Raw genomic sequence first — 26,355 nt, 5'->3', positions numbered from 1 at the left:
ATTGCAAAAGGTAGGGAAATGAGTAAAAGGATAGAAAGGGGAGGTAGCTTTTTCTAGCAGTTTGATAGTGAAAGGATGGAAATAGAATAAGAACTTAAAGGGATGGCAGAGTCAATTGAGGATTTTTTTTAAAGAATGGGGAAGGATTTAGAAGCAAAAAGGAATTAGTAGATGGTGGGAGACTGAAGATCAAAGAGAAAGGTGTTGATTGGGGGGCAATTTTCTGGAGAAAGTAGGAGGGCATAAGGGTACATGTGGAACTGTTGGCTTTAGAGAGAAGGGCTATCTATCAGAGACTGGAGCAAAGGAGGGAACGAGGGTTGATAATCAGGAATGCTTTACCTTTGCCTATTGATACCAAATTCTATTTTCCTACAGGATCATAGAATTGTCAAATTTGAGGGGACTTCTGAAGTCAACCAGAAAAACCTTCACTTGTAGAGGAAGCACCACTACAAAATACTGCACAGGTGGTAATTCAGCTTTCACTTGATCTCCTGAGATAGGGAACTCATTTCCTCCTGAGGTAGCCCTTTTGAGAATGACTTTACCTCAGTAACTTCTGCCCTTTTCTCCCAGTATTACTTTCTGGGACCTCAAAGAAATATCCTTTCACATCATTATTCTTCAAATACTTACAGATTTATAGGATCATACTGTTTCAAGGTGAAGGTGATTTTAATGGTTCCTAATTCAATCATCTTGTTTTATTGAAGAAAATGAGGTCTGAAGATGTCTAGTCCTTTGCAAAGGAACACAAAGGTGTAAACAGAGCTGAGTTTGAATCAAGGTTTTCTCATTCAAAATCCAATGCTTTTCCCACTATAGTGGGAAGCTATTTGCTCTTCTATTTGGCAGTTCTTTAAGTATTGGGAGATAATTATATTCCTACTATATCTTTTCTTCAAACTAAACATGCCTGTTTCTTTCAACTGATCATCAGGTGGTATGGTTTCAAACCCTCTCACCATTGTAGTTGTATTCTTTTAGGTGACTGCCACATGTCACTGTCCTTAAAATGTGGCTAGCAGACCTAAAGACAGTTTTCTAGTTATGGTCTACCCAGGGCATAGTATAATGAAAGACTAACTCTCCATTCTGGATACTATGGATCACAATATAGCCCAAGTTTATATTAGTTTTTTTCAAGTGCGATATCAGATTGTTAAATGTGCAGTCGTCTAAAATTCCTAGGTATTTTTATTTGTTTGTTATTTCAAGGGGTGTAATAACATTGAGTGACTTAGAACCGTAAGTTGCATCAATGCTTTTAAGAGACAAGTGACCTCTGTTTTTATCACTGTGGTATTGTGGAAGCATTTAAGGATGACTAATAATGGATTTCTTTCAAAGCTGGTCACTGTTGTGGAGCCTCAATGTCATTAATTGCCTTTGGAAAATGCTTCAGACCCAGCTAAACCACTGAGGTTTATGAAAAGCACAGCTGCACTGTTAGGATTGCCAGAGATTTTCCCACCTTCAGTGTATTAACTGTGGATTTCCTCTAGAACAACATCTCTGGGAGGTCAGGGGAACGTTCTAGGATTATCCTTTAAGCATCTTATCTGTTCTGGACAAGTCTGGTATTTCGTGTGTGTGTTATTCCTCCTATATAAGGTGAATCTGTAATGATAAGGCCATCCCCAAGTAGCGTAAGGATGCATCTCTGATATAACTTGTCTTTGAGACTGATCCGTCAGTCTTGGGGGTGATTTGAGGGCTCTAGATTTAAGATTTTTCATTGGAAAAAGTATCTAGTCATTGTAACATTTGTGCAATTGTTTTAGAACCAACTATAGGACAATAGTGACTAGACCATAATTAATATGAAAAAGACCAAAGGTTCATAAACTAGTCAATTATTTGACTAAAATGTTACAGTTTGTATGAAGAATAGAGAAGGTGTCAAGCAAGGTGATAGTACAGAAATACAGTAGAGACAAAGGTTGATTGGAGAGTATTCAAATTAACCCTCTGACACCGCTTGTGGGACATTGGGAAAGTCCCGGAACCTCCCTGAACTTCAGGTTTCCTCTTCTGTAAAATGAGTGGGTTTCATTAGATAGCCCCCGAGGTCCCTTCCAGCTCTAAATCGATGACTGACTCACTTGATATCATAAGGGAGGTGGTATCACGTACCACAGAGAGGTCAGGGAGGTTGAGAGCAGAAAAAAGGCCATGGGATTGATGATTTACATTACACATTTTAGTTTCTTGAAAAGTGATACTGCACAGGATAAGGCGACAGCACCTCTAGACTACAATTCCCAGAATCCTCCGAGCTGCGGTTTATCGGAGCGACCCGGCTTCATTTCCCACAAACCCACCGACCAGACCCCGTTGGGTCGGAGCCGCGGAGATCCTCTAACCCTTTCGGGACTGGACGGCGGTTTGCGGGGGGTCCGTCTAGGAAACTGGTGACAGGCGGCGGCGCAGGCGCAGCGAAGCCTCCGGCGGGCCTGGACTTGTCGCCCTTTTGTTTTCCCGCCCGCTCCTCCAGGCTATTCTGGTCCCGCGACCCTCGACCCTCGCACCTCCCGCCTGTTGCGCCCAGGCCGGCCGGAGCCCCCGAGCCCCGGAGGGAGGGTGAGAGGCGGACGGGAGAGGCGGGGGGCTCCCCGGCCCCGGGCGCCGAGCCTCCGGGGCCAGCCGCAGGCGGGAAAGGGGCCCTGTGTGTCTGTGCGCGCGCGCTTTTCACCTGTCTGTGGGACTACAAGCCTTGGGCAGGCCTGGCCTTTAGAGAGCTTCCTGTGCGCGTGTAAATAAACACCGACGGGCCCAGAGCCCGTCTAGACCATGAACCGAAGGTCACGAGGGCGGGTGGGGGGCTGGCGAGGCGAGATCCTTGGGTGCGAGTGTCTGTGGCGCGGAGCCTAGGAGGCTTCTCCGACAGGGCCTGTGTGTGTGTCCCCGGGGCCCCGGTCCGCCCCAGGTAACTGACAGCGGCCTCCCTTTCCCCTCCCCCTTCCCCCGCCCCCACCCAGGCTGGGCCCCAGCGGGAGCTGAGCCCCAAAGAGGAAGCGCGGGTTCTAGTGGCCCGCTCTCTGACGCCCTCTCCCCGAGCACGGGAACCCGCCCCCGGGCCGTAGGGAGTTGAGATCCCCCGGCTCCACGCCCCTTTCCCCTGCTGAGGGCTGGGAGACCGGTGCTGTAGGAGCTGAAGTGAGGCCTGATCGTTCTTCCAGGACTCCAGGAGTCATCAGTGCCTGGAAACAGCTGGGAAGCTAGCCGTGACCATGAAGGGTCTGGCCCGGGCGTTTGGGGAGAGAGGTGAGAATTTACAGAGGCGTGGGAGCCCTTGGAGGGAGTGGACTGGGAAGGATCAGTACTTGTGGCTGATTACCGTTCTTTCACACACACACACACACACACACACACACACACACACACACACACTCACACACACGCTCACACACTCTCACACACACACACACACACACACACACACACACACACTTTGGTATTTTCTGGTTCCAAGTTGGTACCACAACCATCTCTGTCTTCAGATTCTAGAGCCACTTCTGGAAAAATCTTTTGGCTAAGATCAGATGAAAAATACTTTTTTCCCTTTTTTCCAATTGAGAGGATATAGTTTTTTAAAAAGGAGCATTTACCAAAAAATAACCTGATGCACAAAATCACTGAAATGGATGTTTTCAGTGGACAACTTTAGGACCCAAATTGAATTAAAATCTTGCTTGAGAGTTGGCAGTCTCAACTTTCAGTAGGTACCTGTACCAAATTCATTGCTTGGGGGTATCCACCTAGCTCTACCCTCCCCACTTCCCTTTTCCCCTTAAATATCCTATGACTCAAGGGAGAGTCTCGGTTAGGAGATAATGTCCCAAGTGAATAGTAAAATGTACTATTAATTAATTATGGATCATTATAGCCATTATATATGTATGTCTTTTTTTTTTTTTTGCCAGATCTGTAATTTCATGGATGTAGGGAATTCCTTGTTTTGTAAATTCCTTCTAGAGATGTGGATTGGCAGCCCATCTGTAACTTAACAGTCTTAAAAACAATTCCATGGGACCTTGAGATGCACCAGCTCTACTTTTTATAGAATCCATGGAGCAGAAATGGTTCTCTTTTGTCCACTCCTGTGATAAACATTCCAATTACCTTGCTCTCTTTTAACTCTTATTTCCTAAGGCTTACTATCATCTCTGTTTGTATAATAGAAACCTGAGACTCAGGTCAAATTAGTTGTTCAACATGCCATAGTTATGTGATAACAAAATTAGGATCAGAAGTAGAACAGTAGAAAGAGTGCTTAATCAAGTGTGAGAGGAAATGGGTTCAAGAAGCCATGCTGTTCTATTTACTAGCTTTCAGACCTTGGACAAGTTGTAATTACTCAACTGTAATGTGCTATAGTCAGACTTCATGATCTCTGAGGTCTCCTATAACTATAATTCTGTCATCTTGTGATGTTAGTTTTTAGTCTTTCCACATTACTCCTCTGATAGTTAAATTAATTTACATTTGATAGAATGTAAGCTCTAGGAGAGGAAGGACTCGTTGATTATTTTGTCTTTGGATCTCAGCATGTAGGACAATGCCAGGCACATATTAGGCACTTAACAGATACTTGTTGATTGCTTGATTGATTTGATAGAGGAGCTCCTAGTTCTCAGAAGAACTCAATAAATTGATTCCTCGAATATTCTCCAAGCCAGGTAGAGGCATTAGAGTAATTTTTGCATTAAATGAAACGGGCATAGAGAGGTTGGGTAACATATTCTGTATCATAAAGTACATGGTGATAAAATTGTAAATTGAAACTATGTCCCTTTACTCCCAGATTAGGTAGATTTATATGCCCTGGAATATGCTAGGATATGTGGATACTATCAGCTTTCTCTGATTCTAGACATAGATGTGGCTAAGGTTTTCTTTGGCCTACTTCTAAGGAGTATGAGGTTTACATTGATAATTTCTAGATTTTGGAAGCTCTGAGATGGAGTGGTTTATCTTCATGGTTCCCTTTTCTTTGCCAGATCTCCCTATTCAAGATGTTGTCTCTATCCAAGAGAAGCCCACAGAGGAGCTGGGAAGACTTATATCTGGTCTATCAAGAGCCAGAACCCAGGTGAGTTGAGGGTTTCTTTCCCTTATCCTAGGAATTCTAGGGTTCCAGAAGGTAAAAATATTTTCTTCCCTTCTCCTGAGCAAAATCCTATCTAGGAACACGAGCCCAAAATGTGCTCCTTCAGGAGAGAATTTTTCTGATTAACCTAGTACCTTCTTATACTCTCTTTTTTTTTCTGTCCAATATCCCCGTGTATTCAACAGATTATGCAAGTCTACTATGTATATGCTAAAGTCAGTGATTGAAACAAAAGAAGTATAGGAAGAAATAGTCTTTCCCCTAAAGGAATATGTAGTTTCAATGAGTTTGTTAGGTTGGATGGCATCTGAACTCTCTTCTAATAGTATGTCACATGAACTCTTTATTGTAGTCAACCCAGTTTTCTTACCGGTCACCACAGATGACATTCACCAAGGCCCTAAGCATCTTTATGTTCTCTCTTGGATTGCCTTCTGTGCCATCCTCTCCAGATTGAGTAGTTCTGACATCCTGAAGATCACCTCAAATCCTACACCCTTCAGGAAATTTTCTCTGCCCATTTGAATTCATACTGACTGACTTCCTTTCCTTGTCTCTGGATTCATATTATTTTATTTTTAAACCAGTTGCTTTTGGCTTTTTATGTTTACCTTTTTTTTAAACTTCACATGTATTAAAAGACTAATTGTAATTCTTGTTACTTCATGTGCAAAGACATTAACATAGAACAAACCCTGAAAAATGAATGAAAAAGAAATCTTTTACAACTTGTCCAAAGAGTAGTTAGGCAGCTTCTGCTTGAAGACCTTTAGGATAGGGAAACCCTTTCATTCCATTTTCTTTCTAAATTTTCTAATTCTGGGCCTTCTTTTAATTAAATCCAAGACTGATTTAGCTTTTGTGGCTGTCTTGAAAGCCAAGTCTATGTTGTTTCTATCTTTATATGCCTAGTCCCAAACACAGTTGTTGTTTTTTTGCATATAGTGCTCAATAAATGTTTATTGAATATGAATTTAGGGAATAGTAGGAGATAGATTGAATCTACAGGATGAGGCCAGATTGTGGAGAACCTTAAATACTAGCCGAAAGAATTTGTAGTATATCCTGAAAATATTTGGGGTGGATTCTCTAAATTTTCCCATCTCGAGTTTCTTTTGAGCTACTTCAATTCTGCTTTGTTCATAGAGCATAGCACACCTTCTTTGATGAGAGCATGCCATGCTGGCCAGTCCTTTGCCAGTGTCTCCCATGTCAATGCAATCAATTCCCAAGTTCTCAAGAGAGACCTTGCGAGTGTCATTGTATCACTTCTTTTGAATACCATGTGAGCCCTGGCTGTGTGTGAGTTTCTTTTAGGCAAGTGTACATTTGGCATTCAAACAATGTGGCCAGCCCATTGGAGTTGTGCTCTCTGTAGTAGAGTTTGAATGCTTGGCAGTTTAGTTTGATAAAGGACCTCAGTGTCAGGTACCTTATCCTGCCAGGTGATCTTCAGAATCTTCCTAAGACAATTTAGATAGAAGTGATTCAGTTTCCTGGCATGGTGCTGGTATACTGTTGAGGTTTCACAGGCATACAACAATGAGGTCAGCACAAAGGCTCTATAGACCTTAAGTTTGGTAGTTATTCTAATGCCTCTCGTCTCCCATACTTTGCTTTGGAGCTTCCCAAACATTGAAGTAGTTATGGCAACGTGTGCATCAATCTCATTGTCAATGTGTATGTTCCTAGTATACTTCCAAGGTAAATGAACTTATCCACAGTGTTCAGCACTTCTCAATTTGATGTAACTGATGGTTCCGTGTATGAATTCTGTGCTTCTGGAGAGATGGACTGAGCACTTCCATAATGTTCTTAATAGACCATCATTAGTCAGTGCTGAAGCCATTGACCATTTACCTCAGCTTGAAGTCAGTCCCTCTCTAGTTAGATTTCCAAGTGATGAAGAGGTTTTCAATGCCATTAGACTCTTCTGTGGCAAACAACCTGGTACTGATTCTATTCCAACTGAGATTTACAAGGTCTGGGGTCCATTGCTTATTCAAAAGATGACTAACATTTTCTGGGCTATATGGTATGAGGAGGTTATCCCCCAGGAGTTCAAGGATGCCTCCATTGTCCATCTCCATAAAGGTAAAGGAAATAGATTGTCCTGTGACAATCACAGGGGGAGAGATGGGGTCTCGTAGTCATTGCTGGCGAGATTCTTGCCAGAGTCTTTTTTTTTTAATTAAATTTTATGTTTATTTTTAGTTTACATCATTCATTTCCACAAGATTTTGAGTTACAAATTTTCTCCCCATTTTTCCACTACCTACCACCCCAAAGCAGTGATCCCACTGAATATCCCTTCCCCTAATTTGTTCTCTCCTGTGTCTTTCCCCATTCGCCCTCCGACTTTCCAGTAGGGCATAGTGGATCTTTATGCCCGAGTGCCTGTAAATCTTATTTGCCAGTTATATGTAAAGTAATAATAATAACAACGGTAATGATAATATACATATTTTTAAACATTTGATTTTGAAACTTTGAATTCCAGATTCTTTCCCTTCCCTTGTCACCCACCCTTACTGGGAAGATAAGCAATTAAATATAGGTTATACATGTGTAGCTATGCAAAACATTTCCATAGTGGATATACTGTGAAAGACTAACTATAATTCCCTCCATCCTATCCCACCCCCCACTTGTTCTATTCTCTACTTTGATCCTGTCCCTTTTCAAAAGTGGGTGCTTCCAACTTCCCTCTCCCCCAGCTTACCCTCCCTTCCATCATCCCCCCTCTCATTTCCTTCCCTCCTACTCTCCTGTAGGGTGAGATACCCTATTTACTGTGTATGTCATTCCCTCCCTGAGCCAAATTCAATGAGAATAAGGTTGACTCATTCCCTTTTGACTTCCTGTTCTTCCCCTCCATTGTAACATTTTTCTCTTGCCTCTTCTACATGAGATCATTTACCCCATTCTGTCTCTCTCCATCTCATTATATTCCTCTCTCACCTCTTAATTTTACCTTTTAAGTATCATCCCTTCCTATTCATTGGTCCTGTGCCCTTTCTATGTATACCTATACACATATATACATACACTCACATATGTATTCATATGCCCATATACCCTCCTATATAGATATATATATGTATGTATACATATATATATGTCTATATCTCTACACATTTCTATTCCCTTAAACTATTCTCATACTGAGAAAAGTTTCATAAGTTACAATTATTTTTCCATGTAGGAATGTAAATAGTTCAACTTTGATAAGTTCCTTATGATTTCTTTTCCCTGTTTACCTTCTCATGCTTCTCTTGTTTCTTGTATCTGAATGTCAGATTTTCTATTCAACTCTGGTTTTTTCATCAAGAATGCTTGAAAATCCTCTATTCTAATGAATGACCATATTTTCCCCTGAAACATGATACTCAGTTTTGCTGGTAGGTGATTCTTGGTTTTAATCCTAGATCCTTTGACCTCTGGAATATTATATTCCAAGTCCTTCGATCCCTCAGTGTAGAAGCTGCCAGATCCTGTGTTATCCTGATTGTGTTTCCACAATGTTCAAATTACTTGACTTTTGAGCCTTTTGCCACAGTAGAACTCTGCTACCAGTGAGGGGAGCTTTGTCCCAAATCTCTGGGGTTTTCTCAGCTGCTGGAGCTATTAGTTGGTGCCCTCTCTGAAGCCTCCACACGCTCTGGCAGACTGGTCACACACCCCAGGACCTCCACCCTAGACAGTGATCCAGATCCAAGCAGGTTAAAGCAAGAGGGATTACCCCTCAGACTGGTTGCTTGGTTCCCCTACAATCTGTAGGCCAGGAGCTCTGAAGCAGCCACTCAGCGGTGGCTGTATGGCTGCGGCATCTGCGGTTGATAATTCTGGAAACTGCCATAGGTGCTGGTGATCTGAAGTCCTTCCAGCCACCTGCTGGTTGTGGCCACCCTGAGGCTAAAACCTCAGGCTCCCGTGGGGCTGAGCTCAGCTCCCAGACCTCTGCACTAGCCCCTTCCTGCTGGCCTGCCACACTGTCTTCAGTGGGAAGATAGCTTCTCTCTGTCATTTTGTGGGTTCTGTAGCTCCAAAGTTTTTTTAGAGTCATTTTTTACATGAATTGGAGGAGGTAGAAGTGGGAACCCCGTGGAAATGCTGTTTCTACTCCGCCATCTTGGCTCCACGCCTCCCCCCCCCCCCCATTAATAGACTTTTTAATAAGACATTTTCCTTTTCCTGGAAAATGGTCATCTACCTGAAAGCCAGTGTGGCTTCAGAAGGGGCTAAGGAGTGTTCATTATGGTGTTTGCTGTCTGACAACTCCAGGAGAAATGTTAGGATCAGAACAGAGGTCTATACACAGTGTTCATTATCTGACTAGGTACTGGATACTGTCAGTTGGGAGGGCTTATGGAAAATTATGCCAAAATTTGGTTGCCCAGAGAAGTTCATGAATATTGTGTGTCAGTTTCATGAGGGCATGCTTGTCTGGGTTCTGGATAATGGATGATGCTCTCGCTTTCCCAGTCACCGATGGAATGAATGGTGAAACAAGGCTGTGTGCTTGCTCACATGCTTTTTAAAAAATCATGTTTTCAACTATGTTGTCAGACACCTTGAATGAGGATGAACAGTATCAAAGTCAGCTACTTCACTGATGGTATATTATTTAACTTGAAAAAGGTACAAGCCTAGACTAAAGTAGAGGGAGAGTTAGTACATGATTTTTTGTTCATAGATGATGGTACACTTAATGCAGCCTCTGAAGCTGAGATGCAACAAAGTATAGATTGATTCTCTGCTGCATGTGCTAATTTTGACCTAACAATTAACACCAAGAAAACACAGGCTCCGTATTACTTCTGAAATAAAATATAGACTTCTCTGTTTGGCATTTAAAGTCCTTTCCTACCTGTCTCCAGCTTACTTTCCATCCTTGTTGTATATTATTCCCCTTCATGTAATCCTGTGGTTGAACTTAACTAGATTTCTTACTGTTTCTTTTTTACTTTTGGTCATTTTCAATTTTATTGTGTTTTTATATGAAATACATTTACAGATATCTCCTGCTTTGTGAGAGGTCCTTTTTAACAAGGTAAAACAGTGAAGTAAAACTAATAACACAGTGACTTCATGTGAAAGTGTGTGCATCAGTATTACATCCCAATCTTTCTTTAAATGAACAGAAATCTTATTTTTCTTCCTCCCACTCCACTGGGAAAAAAAAGATAAGAAATAGCCAAATTTCTTTTAACAAATATTCATAGTAAAACAAAACAAATTACCCAGTGGCTGTAAACAAAAATATACATGTATAATTCTGCATTCTAAATCTATCACCTCTCCATAATGGATAGAATGTTTCATCACTGATCCTGTGGAATCATGAATGGCCATTTTATTGATCATATTTCTTATAGTTTTCAGAGTTGTTTGTTTTTGTAGAGTTACTGTATAAATTGTTTTCCTGGTTTTGCTTATTTCATTCTTTTTCAGCTTATAAATATCCTCAATATTCATTTTCATAATACTGATGTTGCAGTAAAAGTTTTTCTGGTTCTGTTTGCTTCACTCTGGATTAGTTCATATAAATTTTTCTGTATTTTTTAAAGTCATATATTTCCTCATAAAAAGCACAACAGTACTCCTTTGAACTCATATACCACAGCTTATTTAGCCATTCCTTATATATTGTATATTTTCTTAGTTTCTAGTTTTTTCCCATCATGAAGAGAGCTGCCATATTTTTGTATGTAATGGACATTTTCCTCATTCTTTAATCTCTTTTCGGGATTGTATAGGCTTTCTTAAATGCCTAGAAATGTGTTCCCTCCTTACCTCTGCCTCTTAAAATCTTTAGTTTCTTTTAAAGCTCAGCTCAAATGCCACTTCCTAGATAAAGCCTTTCTTGGCTCCTCAGAAGCTAGTCCCCCTGCTTCCCAAATTACCTTTAATTTGTTTTGTATATTAGTGTATTTGTGTATGTCAGTATCAAATTAAAAAAAAAAATCAAATCATCATCATCTTAGCCAGTATTTATATAGTGCTTACTATGTGCTAGATAGCAAGCTAGCAAGTGATTTACAAATATTACTTAAGGAAAATTGTCAGAATCAATCTATTTAAAACCAATTTTAGAAATCAATGGCATTTTTTTTTTATCAATAGAGATTTCCAATACAGATTTTCTTGTTTGTTTTATGTCTCCATATATTTCAGGAATTCAAAGTCCAAATACCCACTTACCACATCCATTGAGATAGATGTACAAAAAGAAAAACATGAAAAAAGAAAAAGAAAAACATGTACAAATGTATACTTATAACAGTTACCCCTGAGATATAGGTGTTTATGTTAAAAAAACAAAATTAAAACATAATCAGAATCATAGAATTTGAGAATTGGAAGGACTTTATTGACCTCTACTATGACCTATACCCAAAGGGAATTCCTACCATAACATACCTGACAAGTAGTTATTCAGTTTCTGTTTGAAGAATGACACCTCAAGGCATCTCCTTCCTCTTTTGGACAGCTCTAATTATTAAAGTTTTTCCTGACATCATGCCTAAGTTGACCACTTTATAACTTCTGCCTATTGCTTTCGGTTCTGCCCTCTGGATTTCCTCAGTTCTCCTTGAGACTGTTTTGGGAGATGGTTGAATAGAAATGTCTTTGATTTTTCAGGAGTCATTGACTTTCAAGGATGTTGCTGTGAACTTCACCCGGGAGGAATGGAGGCAGCTGGACCTTGGTCAGAGGGACCTATACAGGGAAGTTATGCTGGAAAACTATAGGAACCTGGTATCATTGGGTAAGATAGTGATTTAATATTCAGAAACTGTAAATAAAATACATTTATGTCTCTAATTGTTAAAATATGTGAAACTTCTAAAATGCTTATTGAATTTGGGCTTTAAAGAAATTAAAAGTTCTCTATTACCTTTTGTCAGATTGTGACATTATTTTTGATTAACAGATGAAAGGCCTTTCTTGTATGGAAATTAAAATGGGAAGCTACTTTGTGTGTCTGTTATGTTTTATTGCTTTTTATTCTTCAGCATCCTTAAGAAGAAGAAGCTGGAAATGAACTCCGGGATTATATGAACATCTAATTTCTGTGTCTTTCTTTTTGAGCAGGGCATCACATTTCCAAACCAAATATGATTTCCCAGTTAGAAAAAGGAAAAGAGCCATGGATGGTAGAGAGTGGAACCTCAAGATGTACTTGTTCAAGTAAGTAGAAAATAAAAACAAAAAACAAACAAAAAAAAAACCTCAGGGAAATTGGAGACAGGATAGGTAAATCATAAGGGGTGTGTAATATTGGAAATGTTGATTGGGCTGTCTACAGCCTTTCTTAGGCCTGTGGAAACTATTGATGCCATTTACCATATTCCACCAGAGCCCTGGACTTCACCTCAAAGTATAGAAGCTTAGAGTTGGGAGTCATCTTAGAAGTCACTTTAATTTCCCACCCAATGCAAGAATCTCTTCTGTAATATTCCTGACGAATGAATACTACCAGGGACAAAGATCTCACTACTTTGTCTATTCCTTTTCAATTACTGGAGAATTCTTTATATTGTGCTGAAATCTTCTTCCCTATAATTCCCACTCTGACCTTATTTTACTGTATATAAAAATGTCAGCCTAATCTTTCTTCCACATAATAGCCCTTCACATTTTTGAAGTTAATTTATGGGGAAAATGATAGTTTTCTCCTTATCTATGCTTCTTTTATGCTTTCCTCTGGTATCAGAAGAGGTGTTACTTCTTTAAACCAAACTCTTCCTATAATTCCCATCCTTCCTGCCTTCTTAACCTTCTGATTCTTGTATCATTCTCTGTCATCTTCCTTCTTTCCCTGTTGACAGTTCTTCCCTTTCTTTTATTGTTTTCACTGCTGATCTCTTCAGTCTTATAGCCTTTCCCTAAAGGCTTCCATTTCCATTCTCTTCTTAACCCCTTCCACATGGCCCTTTTCCACACACTTCCCAGAATAGTTTTAAATGTTTTCACTGATTTTCTTCTTGCAGAAGTGATCACCTTTTCTGAGTCTTCATGTACCTTTTATTTGACATGTTGAACACTGGTTTGAAACCTTCCTTTCTTTGTGCAGTAAGTCACTATCTTGCAGTTGGGTTAGAACCTTTTAGCATGAAGGTCTTTGGGTAACAGGAAGTACTTGATCAGTGAGAATCACACCCACTAATCAACCAACATTTAATAGTGACAGCCCAGTAGTTTTCTACCAAAATATGTTTTGGGGTTTAGGGATTTACAGCTGTTAATTGAGAGGTAGTATGGCATTATAATTTGAAGTCAAGGAGCAAAGGTCCTGGCATTATGCAACATAACTAGAACTATGCTTTCTTTAGCTTTTGTCAAAGCATATTAGATCTGTTTTAATCAGTGTCTTGTTTTAGCAGGGTTTGACATTGGTAATGTCATTGTTGTGCTCTTCCCCTTCACCCTCTCTCACCTCTTCTCAGCATGCTGAAAAGGGTATTTTGCAGAGTACACACTGTGTAAGATTCTGTAGCTGAGATGCTTGTGCAGAACTTTGGACCCGGAGGAGCCCCACCACAGCAGTGTCTTGGATCCTTTCCTCAGCTGACCCTTTGTGAGTTTTTGTGTCTACCTCTGGGTCAGCAGCTCTGGTGTTGGTACTCAGGAGATATGTTGTATTCTTTTTCTGGGACACATGGGGACGCCTTGGGGGGAGGCCTTTACTAATTTATCTCTTTCTTTGGGTGGTTAGAAGAAATCAGGGAACTGGTTCTAACTGGTCAGGTTGGGATGGGCTATGGGTACTAGGCTAGGCTAATTTTGATGGCATCTGAGAATATGCCTGTGAGGCTAACCTGGGAAAGGAAAAAGTTCCTCTTCATGTAATTCTGTAGTGTCTTCATACCTCTGTCTCTTTCCTTTTCATTTTCTTCTTTTATTTTTCAAATTTCTAATTTTAGGCATCCCTTAAGGCTTTATCACTAGCCCTCTGTTTATCTCTCTCCTGAGATATAGGATGCCTTCAGCTGTTCCTTCTATGCTGATAAACTCAAAGATATATTTCTCTCTTGGCTATCTCACCTATATTTCAGGCTTATCTTTTCAATTACTTTAAATACATTTTTACTTGGATTCCTATTGTTTCCTGAAACTCAACCTGTGAAAAATTGAACTTATAATTTGCATCTTGGCTACAGTCGCAAATTCTACATTTCTGATTAGAGGTACCAGTAGATCAGTCTTAAAATGGGATTCATTTTGAATACTACCAATTTTTGTCCCTTTTGTTCAATGTTTCAAGTCCTATTATTTTCTTCCTTTGAAATATTCCAAAAGATTTATCTCTTAGTAGGCATGGTCCATATCACTTCATAACTGGATTAATGAAATTCTTATTTGACCTCCTCATCAATCCCCTTTTGTTCTGCTGACAAACCTAAATGACTTCCAAGCCAGCACAATTACTGTAGCTATTAATTTGCAACCTTGTAAAGATTACACAGAAAACAGGAACAGAAACACCATCTTTGTGCCCTAGATTGATTAGGAATTTCTGAACCTCAAGTACAACATCAGCTGAGGCAGTAGTTTTTTAGAATTGAGGAAGGGCATAATGGATGCTGGAGAGTATCTTTCTATTTCAAAAGTTTACAGTGCCTTCCTGTTGGGAGAGGCAGTATGGCATAGTGGCTAGAACCCTGGATTTGGCACCAGAAAAACCTGTGTTCAAATCCTTCCTCAGAAATTTACTAACTAATATGAACCTGGGCAAGTCACTCTTTGTGCCTCAGTTTCCTCATCTTTAAAATTGGAGTTTGGGCTCTGACTTGTAAGGTTCCTGCAAGCTCTAAATCTTTGAACCTGTTATCAGTTTTCACATTTAAATTTTATTTTGCTTTGTTGTCCCCACATGACTTTCATTCTAGTAAGTATTATTATCTTCTCTAGAAGCCATTTGCCTCTAGAACTGAGGCTCTGAATATGTTCTGCACTCTTCCTGAAATGCCTTCTTCTTCCTCTCTGCTTATCTAAATTCTTCCCATCTTTTAATGCCTACCAAAATTCTACCTCCTCCAAGAAACCTTGTCTAATTCTTCTATTTTCTAAACTTCTAGGTAAGTTATAGTCCATATGATATAGTATGAAGTTCTTAATGACTTTATCTTGTATTTTAATTCTTTGACAGAGCCATGATCATAGGGAAACTCCCTACACTACCTTCAAATTGAAACCTATTTATGCCTTCTCACTTTTGTGATTCTTGCCCATATCCTTCCTCAAATTCATTTTAATTCTGTATCCATTTACTAAATGGCAGTACTGAGATTATACCAACAAAAATGAAACAGTCCCTCGGGGCGGCCAGGTGGCCCAGCGAGTAAGAGCACCGGCTCGAGTGTCAGGATGACCTGGGGATCAAATCTGGGCTCAGATCCTCGGCACCACACCCAGAAATAACTGGCCGTGTAACCTTGAGCAAGTTACTTAACCCCAATTGCTTAAAAAAAAATCAAACAGTCCCTACTCTCAAGGATCCTTGTGTTCCATTTTGGGGAAAGGTTTCAGCATATATGCACATAAAGTACAGGAAAATTGAGAGAATACTAACTACTAGGGGGAATTAGGGAAGGTTTTATAGAGGAAGTAGCACCTGAGGTGAACCTTGAAAGAAAGATTCTGAGAGACAGATGAGAAGGGAGTACATTCTAGGGATGAAGGATGGCTTGTAAAAATGAAAAGAGGTGAGAGATGGACTATCCATTCAGAGAGTGACTAGTAGTTCGGTCAGGTTGGAATATAGTATTTGTGAAGAGAAATGTTATGAAATCATGCTAAGCTACTTGAATAGTGACTGTTTTTAATTTTGTCACTTTCTCCTGTGCTTAGACGATACTTGGCACATAGCGAGTGCTTAATAACTGCTTGGTGATTCACTGACTGGATCTGGCAGGAATGGTAGGTAGGAGCCAGGTTGTGGAGATCTTTAAGTGCCAGGCTGAGGAGTCTGTGTTTTATCCCATAAATACTGGGGATCCAGCAAATATTTTTGAGCATAGGAGTGATATGGACTTACTTATGCCATAGGGAAATTATTTTGGCAACTATGAGAGAGTTAAACTGGTGGCTGGAGAACCTGGAATGAGGGAAATCATTTAGGGGGCTATTACAGTAGTTCAGGTGAGAGGTGATGAAGATCTGAACTAGGGTAGTGGCTATATAAGTGGAGAAATGCTATGTAGGTAGAATTGACAAGTCTTGGCAACTGATTAGAATAGGGGATGAGGGAGAGCAAAAAGTCACAGCTGAGGTAATGAATCTGAGTAATTTGGATAGTAGTGGTCTCCTCAATAAAAACAAGGAAAGTTGAAGAAGGAGAAGATTGTTTTTGACAAGCTGAATTTGAGGTGCCAGTGGGACATCTTGGAGGAGTTGTCAAGTAGGCAGTTGGTAACAAGTGGAGTTCAGTATAGTGTTAGATAGCTTAGGATAATTTGCAAAGATATGCAAATTAAACCCATTGGAGTTGAAATCTTCAGGGGAGTTTATATAGAGAAAAAAGGACTAGGACAGAGCCCTGAAGAATACTCATATTAAGGGTGAAGTGATGATTGAGGAAAGGAGTGGTAGGTGGATATGAAGAAAACCAGGAAAGAGAATTTCATGAAAGTGAAAGGAACAGAATGTTTAGGAGGGTAGAATAGTCAGCAGAATCAAAAACTTCAGAGAGGTCAACTTAGTTGAGTTAATAGATCTTTCTTTAATGTTAGAGACCTCCTGATATTTTATTATTTCATTTTTTTCATTGTAACACTCAGGTTTTCTCTCTGGCCTCCTGTGCTCTCACTGCATGCCTTACCACCTCCCTTTTCTAGTCACAGAAATGATATTAATATGATATCTTTTATACTATATATCCTTTAATCTTTTATATATATTGGTCTTTAGCAAACATTTTCTTCTAGGAACTAAGAATCTAGTTGGAAATTTAAGACAGATACACATAAAATTTTAAAATATTGGATATTTAAACATAAAATTATTTAGGTAATAGTGCAAGAAAATATTATATGATTGGTTAACAAAATGGTTGATGTAATCAATCAGGAAGCATTTAGTAAGCATTTTCTTTGTACTACATTCTGTACTATGTTATAGAGATTAAAAGGTAGACAAAAACACTTCCTGACTTGAAGTAACCTGTCTAATAGGGAGAAAATATGTACATAAGGTATATTTTTGTAGGCATGTATATATGAAGAATGGATGGAAACCAACCTCAGATAGAAAGGCTTTAGCAGTTGGAGAGACTGGAAAAGGCCTCCAGGAAGGGTTGACAGTTGAGGTTAGGGATTCTAAGAGGCAGAAGTTAGAAGGTAGAACAGCCATTGCAAAAGCTCAGAAATGGGAGATAGAGTGTGCCATGTATGAGGAATAGCAAATAGGCCAGGATTACTAGACTGAAGATTGTGTAGAGGGGATTGATGGGTAAAAAGACTAGAAAAGTAGAAAACAGCTAGGTTGTAGACAAAACATTTCATATTTGATTTTGGAAGTAATAGGTGACTACTGTTTTCATTGGGGGGAGGGAAGTACAAGGTATTGTGGCATGGTGAAAACTACACTTTAGGGAAATCACTTTGGTAGCTGTATGAATGGATTGGAGTGGGAAGAGACTTGATGCAAGGAGACCAAGTAATGTTATTGCAGTACTATATAGGTCAGAGGTAGTGAGGGCCTGAATTATGAAGACAGCTGTGTGAGTCATTGTGAAGGTAAAAAGGATAAAGATTTAGTAGCTAATTGGATATGTGGGCTGAGTGAGGGTAAGGAGTCAAACGTAGACCTGGAACTTGTGAGACTGGGAGGATGGTAATGTCATTGCCAGTGATAGGAGAGTTTAGAGTTTTGAGGAAAAAATAATTTTATTTTGGATGTGTTAAGTTTAAGATGCTCTTGGGATAGCTACTTAAAACTAGCAGTACTAGAGCTTAGGAGAGAAACTAGGGCTGGATCTATAGATCTGGGAATCTTCATATAAATCATTCAAGGGGATAAATTCAGGAGATATTTTTGAATGTCTTCTGTGTTCAAAAACTTGTGCTACATTCTTTGGGCAATATAAAGGAAGAATGATACATAACCATTGTCCTTTTGGAGCTTGTAGCCTATTACAAGTAATGACATGTAAACAGATATAGCTATCATACAAGACATAACATTAAAAGAAAAGGGAAAGGGGTGGCCAGGTGGCTCAGCAAGTAAGAGCACCGGCTCCAGTGTCGGGATGACCTGGGGATCGAATCCGGGCTCCGACACCTACCACCACACCCAGAAATAACTGGCCGTGTAACCTTGAGCAAGTTACTTAACCCTGATTGCTCATAAAAAAAAAAAAAAAGAAAAGGGAAGCCTAAGGACCAAATTGGGCATAGAGTTGTTGCTGTTTTTTTAGTTAGTAGAACATAAGCTGAACACCAAAGGGTGTTTAGAATTTGAACAGTTGAAGAGGAAGGGAAGAACATGTTTCAAGTAAAGAGTCAGGAGTGACCATGTGTAGGATCATTAGGATACTGACTTGACTGGAGTATAGAGTACTTGTGGAAAATGGAATATAAATTTCAGTAGGGATTTGGAGACTTCGTTTTGTGATGTCAACAGGCTGAGGCCTGTGGACATCATCTTTTACCTATTAAACTTTTCCAAAGACATGACATTATGCTGCAGTAGAAAGAATGTTGGATTGGGAAACAAGAGAGACCTGGGATGAAATTCTACTCTGACATTTACAAGTTGCATGACCAGGTTTCAGTTTCTTCATCTGTGAAATGGGGTTATTAATAGCCCAGGATTATTTTGAGGATCAAGTGAAAAAAGGAATATAAAGTGCTTTGCAAACCTATATAAATACAACTATATAAATGTGAATTATTCATGTTGGATTTTCTTTTTTTTTTGGCAAGGATGGCAGTTGGTAATTGGCAATGATGGTCAAGTGGGGAGCACACTGGTAAAGGTTTATATTTGCATCTAGGATCAAAAACCAGGCATAGTCAGAAGTTGACCAAATATTTGGAAACGAAGTTAAAATAGGTTAGGATTTTTGGTACTAATGGTTAGCCAAAATGTCTCTTAATAGTTAGAATAGGTGAGGGTCCTTACTTCAGGAAGTATAAGAGAACAAGAACAAAATACTACTGATTAAGATGCAAAAATGAGCCTTATTCTGGGGCAAGTATGGTTTCTGTGTTGTCTCCTTTGTACTTCTTGATAGATGTAAATGACTCATATCACTTAAATTTGTATAAAAAGCATTTGTAGAGGTCAGAATAATTACAGCAGGAGATGGACTCTGACTGTTTTTGTCAGTATTTGAGCATTTATAAATGTTTGCTATATGTCAGTCACTCTGCTAAGTGCTGGATATAAAACTTCCAAAGAGAAAGTTCTTGCCCATGATGCTCACTTTCTGCTAGGACAGGTACAGGAAAACTGGAGTTCTTAAAAACATGAAATTGTTGTTTATTAAGGATTACTTTGGTAGTGGTGGTGTGTAGGTTCATTTGGAGGGGGAAGGTGATTGGTGACAGAAAGACTAATTAGAATCCTTTTATAGTTTAATTCACTGAACATTTATTAAGATTTTAGAAATAATGAACTTCTATTTGTGTAGCACTTTAAGATTTGCGGAACGTTTTCCTTACCATAATCCAGTGAGGTAGTTCAAAAATTATTACCTTCATTTTGAAGATGAGGAAACTAGGACTGATAGATGAAGTGAATTGCTTCATGATCATAGTTAATGTCTGAGTCAGAATATTTACTGAGTGTAAGGGATTGTGCTAGATTCTGGTATAGAATAGCTTACTTATGTAGTATTTTATAATTTTAAAAAGAATTTTCCTTAGATCAAGATTTATAACCTTTTCTGAGTCATAGACCCCTTGGGTAGTCTGGTGAAATCTTGGATTTCTTCTCAGAATAATGTTTTAAATGCATAAAATAAAATATATAGGATTACAAAGGAAACTAATTATGTTGAAACATAGTTAAGACATATTTTTTAAAAGTTCACAGACCCCATGTTAAGAACTTCTGTCTTAGATTATCTTAGTTAATATTTATAAAACTCTGTGAAGTAAAATCTGTAGGTAGGTATTACAATTATTATAGATGAGGAAATTTATATTCACAGACACGCTGTTATGTTTCTAGGGTTACGTAGCTGGCTACTTAATTGTCTGACTCCAAAGTAGGTGTTCTTACCACTATATCATAGTGAGATGATGAAGGACTGAGAGTTTGATGCCCACCTACCACCTTTAATCTTGATTTCCCCCTTGATATTTTCTACTAACGTATCCTCTGTGCTTCAAGATGATCAGTCACCATATCAACCAGTCTGGTTTGGTGGATTCTTTATGTTCACCTTTTACATTGCATCAGTCCTACCAATAATCATTTCTATTTCTCTTTATTGCTATTCCTTTCCCTTTCTCTCTCTAGAATTTTAAAGAATAGTTTACAGAGTGGAAAAAGCCAAATATGCCTTGTACTTATTATCAGTTTCATTTTCCCATTCTTATTGCATTTTATTTCTTTCAGACAGGGAAACTAGGCCTGAAGCCAAAGATTCAACTCCAAAGGAAGGCATTTCCAAAGAGAATTCACACCAGGAAGGAATGACCATGAGTGGTCTCTGGTCTTCCAAATTAGGAAAAACCTGGGAATGTGATGGCCAGTCAAATTATCAACAGGGAATCCAGGAAAAGCAAGTGAAACAAGTGGAAGGTTCCCAGAAGAAAAACATCACTGAGAAGAAACCCCCTAAATCTAATAAATTTAGAGTAAGCTATAGTCTGAACTCTGTCACTGCTTCTCAGGAAGTATATATAGTAGAGAATTGTCATAAATGTGACATATGTAAAAAGAACTTCAAAGAGAATTCTGGCCTAGTTAAACATAAGAGAATTTGTTCAGGGAAGAAACGCTTTGAATGTAATGAATGTGATAAAGCTTTCAGCCAGCGTGCACACCTTATTCAACATCAGAGAATTCATACTGGAGAGAGACCCTATGAATGTAATGAATGTGGTAAAGCTTTTAGACGGACTATAGATCTTACACAACATCAGAGAATTCATACTGGAGAAAAGCCCTATGAATGTAATCAATGTGAGAGAGCTTTCAGCCAGCGTGCACACCTTATTCAACATCAGAGAATCCATACTGGAGAGAGACCCTATGAATGCAGTGAATGTTCAAAAGCCTTTAGTTGGAGCACACACCTTACTGAACATCAGAAAATTCATACAGGAGAGAAGCCCTATGAATGTAATGAATGTGGGAAAGCATTCCGAAAAAGTACAGATCTTAATCGACATCAAAGAATTCATACTGGAGAGAAACCTTATGAGTGCAGTGAATGTGAGAAAGCTTTCAGTCAGCGTGCACATCTAACTCAACATCAGAGGATTCATACTGGTGAGAAACCCTATGAATGCAACGAATGTGGGAAAACCTTCAGATGGAGTACACACCTTACTCAACATCAGCGAATCCATACTGGAGAGAAACCATATGAATGCAATGAATGTGGGAAGACTTTCCGTCGGAGTACTGAACTTACTCAGCATCAAAGAATTCATACTGGAGAAAAGCCATATAAATGTAATGAATGTGAGAAAGCTTTCAGTTGTAGGACACACCTTATTCACCATAAAAGTACTCACAGTGGAGAGAAACCCTATGAATGCAACGAATGTGGTAAAACCTTCAATCGTAGTTCATCTCTTACTCAACATCAAAGAATTCATACTGGAGAGGAACCCTAAATATATAGTGAATGTGGAAAAACTTCTTATGAGAGATGATCTGTCTCATCAGAAAATTCACATTTGGCAAGTGTTAGACTATAGGCATCTGATATTCTTATGCTTTTAAGAATAAAAAAAGTAACCTGACCAGTATTAGCCAAACCATCTTAAAAAAGAAGATAAAATGCTAGACTCTAAAAAGTATACCAGTTTGAGATAAAAACTCCAGGTTTAACTTCCCTGGCTTTCTTGACACTGCAGCTCATGATGACATTTTGTCCCCACCCTCCCATCCCATTTTTTTTCCTGCTGGCCTATAATTACATTTAACACTGCCTGAATCCCTGACTTCAACTTTTATTGTCTCTGTGTGGTGTGACTCCTCTACTCCCCTAGTTTTACCTTGTGACTGATTATTTAACTTTAACTTAATTATTGCTTCTCCTGCTTCTGGTGCCCAGCTCACTCTTCCATGCATTGAACAGTATTTTTTACTGATGTAAGCCTGGCTGTTAAGCCTTGCCTGGCTAGAGTTGGCTGACTGAATATAACAGAGACAGCACCTATGAAAATATTGGGTGTAGGAAAACTTTCAGCCAGTATACTTTACTCAGTATCAGAAAAATCTATACCAGAGAGAAATATAAGCATATTGAATATATGAAGGGGCTTCAGAATCAGCTCAACTTTTGATAAATGTTATTGTAATCATATTGGAGAGAACTCCTATGAAGATAATGAATGCTTGGAACCCTTCTACCAGAGTACACAACATCTGGTAATTTATACTGGTGAGGAATCCTATGCATACAATGAATAAAAGTCTTCAATTGTATTTTGTCGTTCATCTCACATTGGATCTTTCACAGTGGAGAGAAACCATGGTAAAGTTACTGAATGAAGGGGAATTTTTCAGACTTATCCCTTAGTTCAATAACCTGCAGTCAAGTTTTCAGTTTGTTACCCATCAACTCTTGATTTTATTTGGTATATTCAAAAGTATGGGCTCAGCACTGGTATGTTATCTTTCATTAAACAACCAGCCTAGGTAAGTTCACAGAAGACCTTTAGCAGAAAGTTGATTACCAGGTGAAAAACTAATTTGGTGACAAAACTCATGAAGACTTAAGTGTAGAAGGATTGTGGACTGCATTGTTGGAACCATGGATCTTTGAAATATTGATGTATTTAAAAGATGAAAATATTTTTTCCTTTTTAAAATTTCTCCCTTAAATATAAATTAGCTGCAGCCAGCTAGGAATAGAATTTTGCAAATCTGAGTGTGCTGGTCTGTTTACCCAGAACAACCATTTAAGTCCAAGATTTTTGGGAAGTATAGAAATTTGATTGCTAAAACAACTAAAACTTTTGAAACAAAGAAAACCATGGGACTTAAAGAAAACTTTTTTGGAGCAAAGGAACTGAACACTCTGTTTTTACATTTGTGGCAGGTTCCCTTACTGGAAAATTAAAATGACTTAAGTTTGGTAGTATCACATGAGAGCAATGTTATAATGTAGGGTCGGGAATCAAGAACCCTGACCAGATGACTTGTCCAAAGTTTTTTATAGAAGTGATTTCAGATACTGTATTTAATCAATTATAAATGCTATTGATGCATGATATCAAGTTTTCTAAAGTGTATATAGATTGTTAAATAGGACAACTCAGTAATGTATCATCTAAAATTGTATTTGATATGAAAATTTTCTTTTTGTTCAGACCTTTGATTTCATTAATGTAGAGAACTCCACATGTAGAATATAACCCTGATGATGTAGATCAACAACTTGTTTTTAACTTGGAGTTGTGTAGAGGTACCTGGGAAACTGAGAGATTGAGTGACTTGTCTGTGGTCCTATAGCTAGTATGTTCCAGAGGCAGGTCTTGAATTTAAGTCTTTGGAACTGCAAGACCAGCAAGTCTGTCTGCTACTTCTTACTGTCTCTCTGGCTACTTTATTATTCCTATCTTATTTTAGATGGCAGTAAGTTAGAAGGTGAAGAAACACTTTCCCTAGGGTCATAAAATTCAGAAGAATTTCTTTTGGGAAATTTTTACAGATGCTTCTAAAAGGCTTTTGGGAAACAAGTGGATTTTGATGATTTTTTGAGAAAGTGATCCAGAAACTTATTTTTCTATCCATTTTTATTCACTGTGAATTTTTTTCTTTTAAGAAGCATAGGGATTTATGTGAGAGCATGTCATAATGGAAAGAGTTTGCATCAAAGTTAGGTAAATATGAATTAAACTCAAGCCCTCCAACAGATGCAGGCTATGTAACTCTGGGCAAATTACTTCACCTTTCAGTGCCCTAGGCAACTTAATAAGACTATATAAGTTGCAGAGTTGATTGGTACCAATCTTCATTGGTAGAAGAAATCTCCTAGGAAGTACCTCACATTGATGAAATCCCAGGTCTCTTCACATCCTTGACATTTGAGATCAAATTAGTTATGCTAATTTGGAAGCAAGATGCTTTTCTGTAACTTGAGGTACCATCTCATTACCAGTTAACTTCCATTGTTTTCTTTGTCATGCCTCACCAGTGGAATGCATGTATGGGCGTGATTAAAGGCAGCTCACAAACAAAACAGCTATAAAAAAACAGTGCTTATTGTGGTTGTGTGTGAACCCTACAGAAATTGCTTTTTCCTTTCCAAACCTCCCTACCCCTCTCCCTGTTTTTGTTATTTATGTGGTACATTTATGTGGGTTATGCTTCTGGAATTGTTCAGTTCATTTCCCTATGTTAATGCCTTTCCTTTTTACTGATTTTGACTATAGATTGTGCTCTTTATATTGTTGATATACCAGCCTTGGTTTGTTTGCATATTTTTGCTTGTTGGAGTGTTGTTATTCTTTTTGGGCTGTGATAACCTTTTTTACTTTATCAATCTCACTTCCCTATCCTCCTTAGTGGAATGGAAGGAAGATTCTGCTAATTCTAGGGCTATTAGCAGATACAGAGAGAAATGGATGAAATATATCTTCTTACTTCAGGCAAAGGTGGATTGAATATATTTGGAAAATGGCAGCTTGTAAGGGAAGGTGATAATGCTGAAGGAAGATACTCAGTTGTGGGAGCTGTTGGAACAGTTCTCTCAGCGCTATAAGTTTTTTTAGATGAATCTTCAGAGTGCTTGTATGAAATTTCTGGGTTTCTGACTTTGATGAATTTATATTTGAAAACCAGCTTATGGGATTTCTTTATGGATCACCTAAGGATGGGATTTCTGCTATTTAGGTTACTCATATGGACTGCTAAATGATATCACTGATGATAACAGCCAACTACCTAGTAGCACACCTTCATTGTTTTATGGCAGAAATTCAATATGCAAAGTCACTTTGAGATTTAAGACTGTCACTTAACAAATTTTCATAAATGCCTGAGGGGTTGGATTGTAGATGGATATGTTACCACTTTCAGGATAGTGAACCAAGACTGAGTATAAAGAAGATACCATGATGGACCAAATTAGGAAAGGCTTATTAATGAACTCAATTTAGACAAAATTGCCTTCACTAGAGAGCTATGATTCTCCCAAGACCTGCTCATAGAAAGAAACCTGCTTTTACCCTAAGCCCTACATAATTTCTTATGCTCAAGGTAGAAGAATTTCCTCTACTAATTCTGAATTTGGAAATGCAGGTAGGTAGACCTCTGGCTCAATTGAGTTGTGTGAAGTAGAAAAATAAATGATTCTCATTCTGTTGGATGCAGCCCATTTTATTCTAGGGCCCATAAGACTAGGAACCAGGAAGTCATTGGAGTGCTTTATTGTAAAGGATCACACCCAAAAACCTCTATCACTAGGTGTACTTAATCACATTGTGCCAGTCAAGCAAATATTCCCCAAATGCTGGTTTACCCAGCTACAGTAAATATAGATGCTAATTCAAGGTCTTAAAGCAAATTCAGGGACATTAGATTAGTCCAATGGTAGGGAATTCTGCCACAAGGTAAACTTAAAACAGGGCCATAGATATGTGGATGACCCTTCTGAGTTTTCCTAGTGCCTGACACACTTAAATGCTGGGTAACTGACTGACCTAATCACAAAGAAAACAACTGAAGGTTTAACGGGGAGAACACACAAAAAATGCTGATCCTAAACCTAGTGAGCTCTCTTCAGTGCCTGATGATGCTCAGAATCTGGTGGCTATAATTGATTAAGTCATTTTGAGGGGGAGAACTTGACAGGTTACTTTTAGTTTAGAATTCTGCTATGGTACAATCCCTACAAACAATAGTGCTCTTTTGGTTGATGCCCATCCAGATCCCTCTAGAAATACTAGATATTTATAGGCATAATCTGCCCCTTGCATTTTGAAACATTGCCTATATATCAGCTCTGTATGTTGTAGACGTGGTTCTAGAAATTGAAAATGAAAAGAGCTCCTGTACTTAAGACTTAATTCAGATACCCTTTTGGAGTTTTTCACTAAACT

General features: G+C 38.8%; 1 protein-coding gene across 1 annotated transcript; it reads left to right on the top strand.

Moving 5' to 3' along the window:
* The first annotated feature begins 922 nt into the window (after positions 1 to 922).
* On the top strand, positions 923 to 24,716 carry LOC138159477 (zinc finger protein 184-like). Its single transcript, XM_069085842.1, has 6 exons — positions 923 to 2,586; positions 3,186 to 3,270; positions 5,007 to 5,098; positions 11,762 to 11,888; positions 12,215 to 12,310; positions 20,690 to 24,716. The coding sequence occupies exons 2-6, from the start codon at positions 3,237 to 3,239 to the stop codon at positions 21,916 to 21,918; spliced, it is 1,578 nt and encodes a 525-aa protein (XP_068941943.1). The 5' UTR covers positions 923 to 2,586; positions 3,186 to 3,236; the 3' UTR covers positions 21,919 to 24,716.
* Positions 24,717 to 26,355: the final 1,639 nt, after the last annotated feature.

The sequence above is a fragment of the Petaurus breviceps genome, unplaced genomic scaffold (assembly GCF_028583685.1).
Source record: "Petaurus breviceps papuanus isolate PSGF00001 unplaced genomic scaffold, PetGlider_PUasm1.0 176, whole genome shotgun sequence".
In the NCBI taxonomy this organism is placed as follows: Eukaryota; Metazoa; Chordata; class Mammalia; order Diprotodontia; family Petauridae; genus Petaurus; species Petaurus breviceps.
The sequence above is the reverse complement of the archived record's forward strand: the minus strand, read 5'-3'. Positions and strand labels throughout refer to the sequence as shown.

What these genes read in the sequence shown, in the direction of transcription:
- LOC138159477 (XM_069085842.1), top strand. Translation starts at nt 3,237, where the DNA reads ATGAAGGGTCTGGCCCGGGCGTTTGGGGAGAGAG. An exon ending in CCGGGCGTTTGGGGAGAGAG is followed by an intron (nt 3,271 to 5,006) that starts GTGAGAATTTAC and finishes TTTCTTTGCCAG; the next exon opens with ATCTCCCTATTCAAGATGTT. An exon ending in CTCAAGATGTACTTGTTCAA is followed by an intron (nt 12,311 to 20,689) that starts GTAAGTAGAAAA and finishes TATTTCTTTCAG; the next exon opens with ACAGGGAAACTAGGCCTGAA.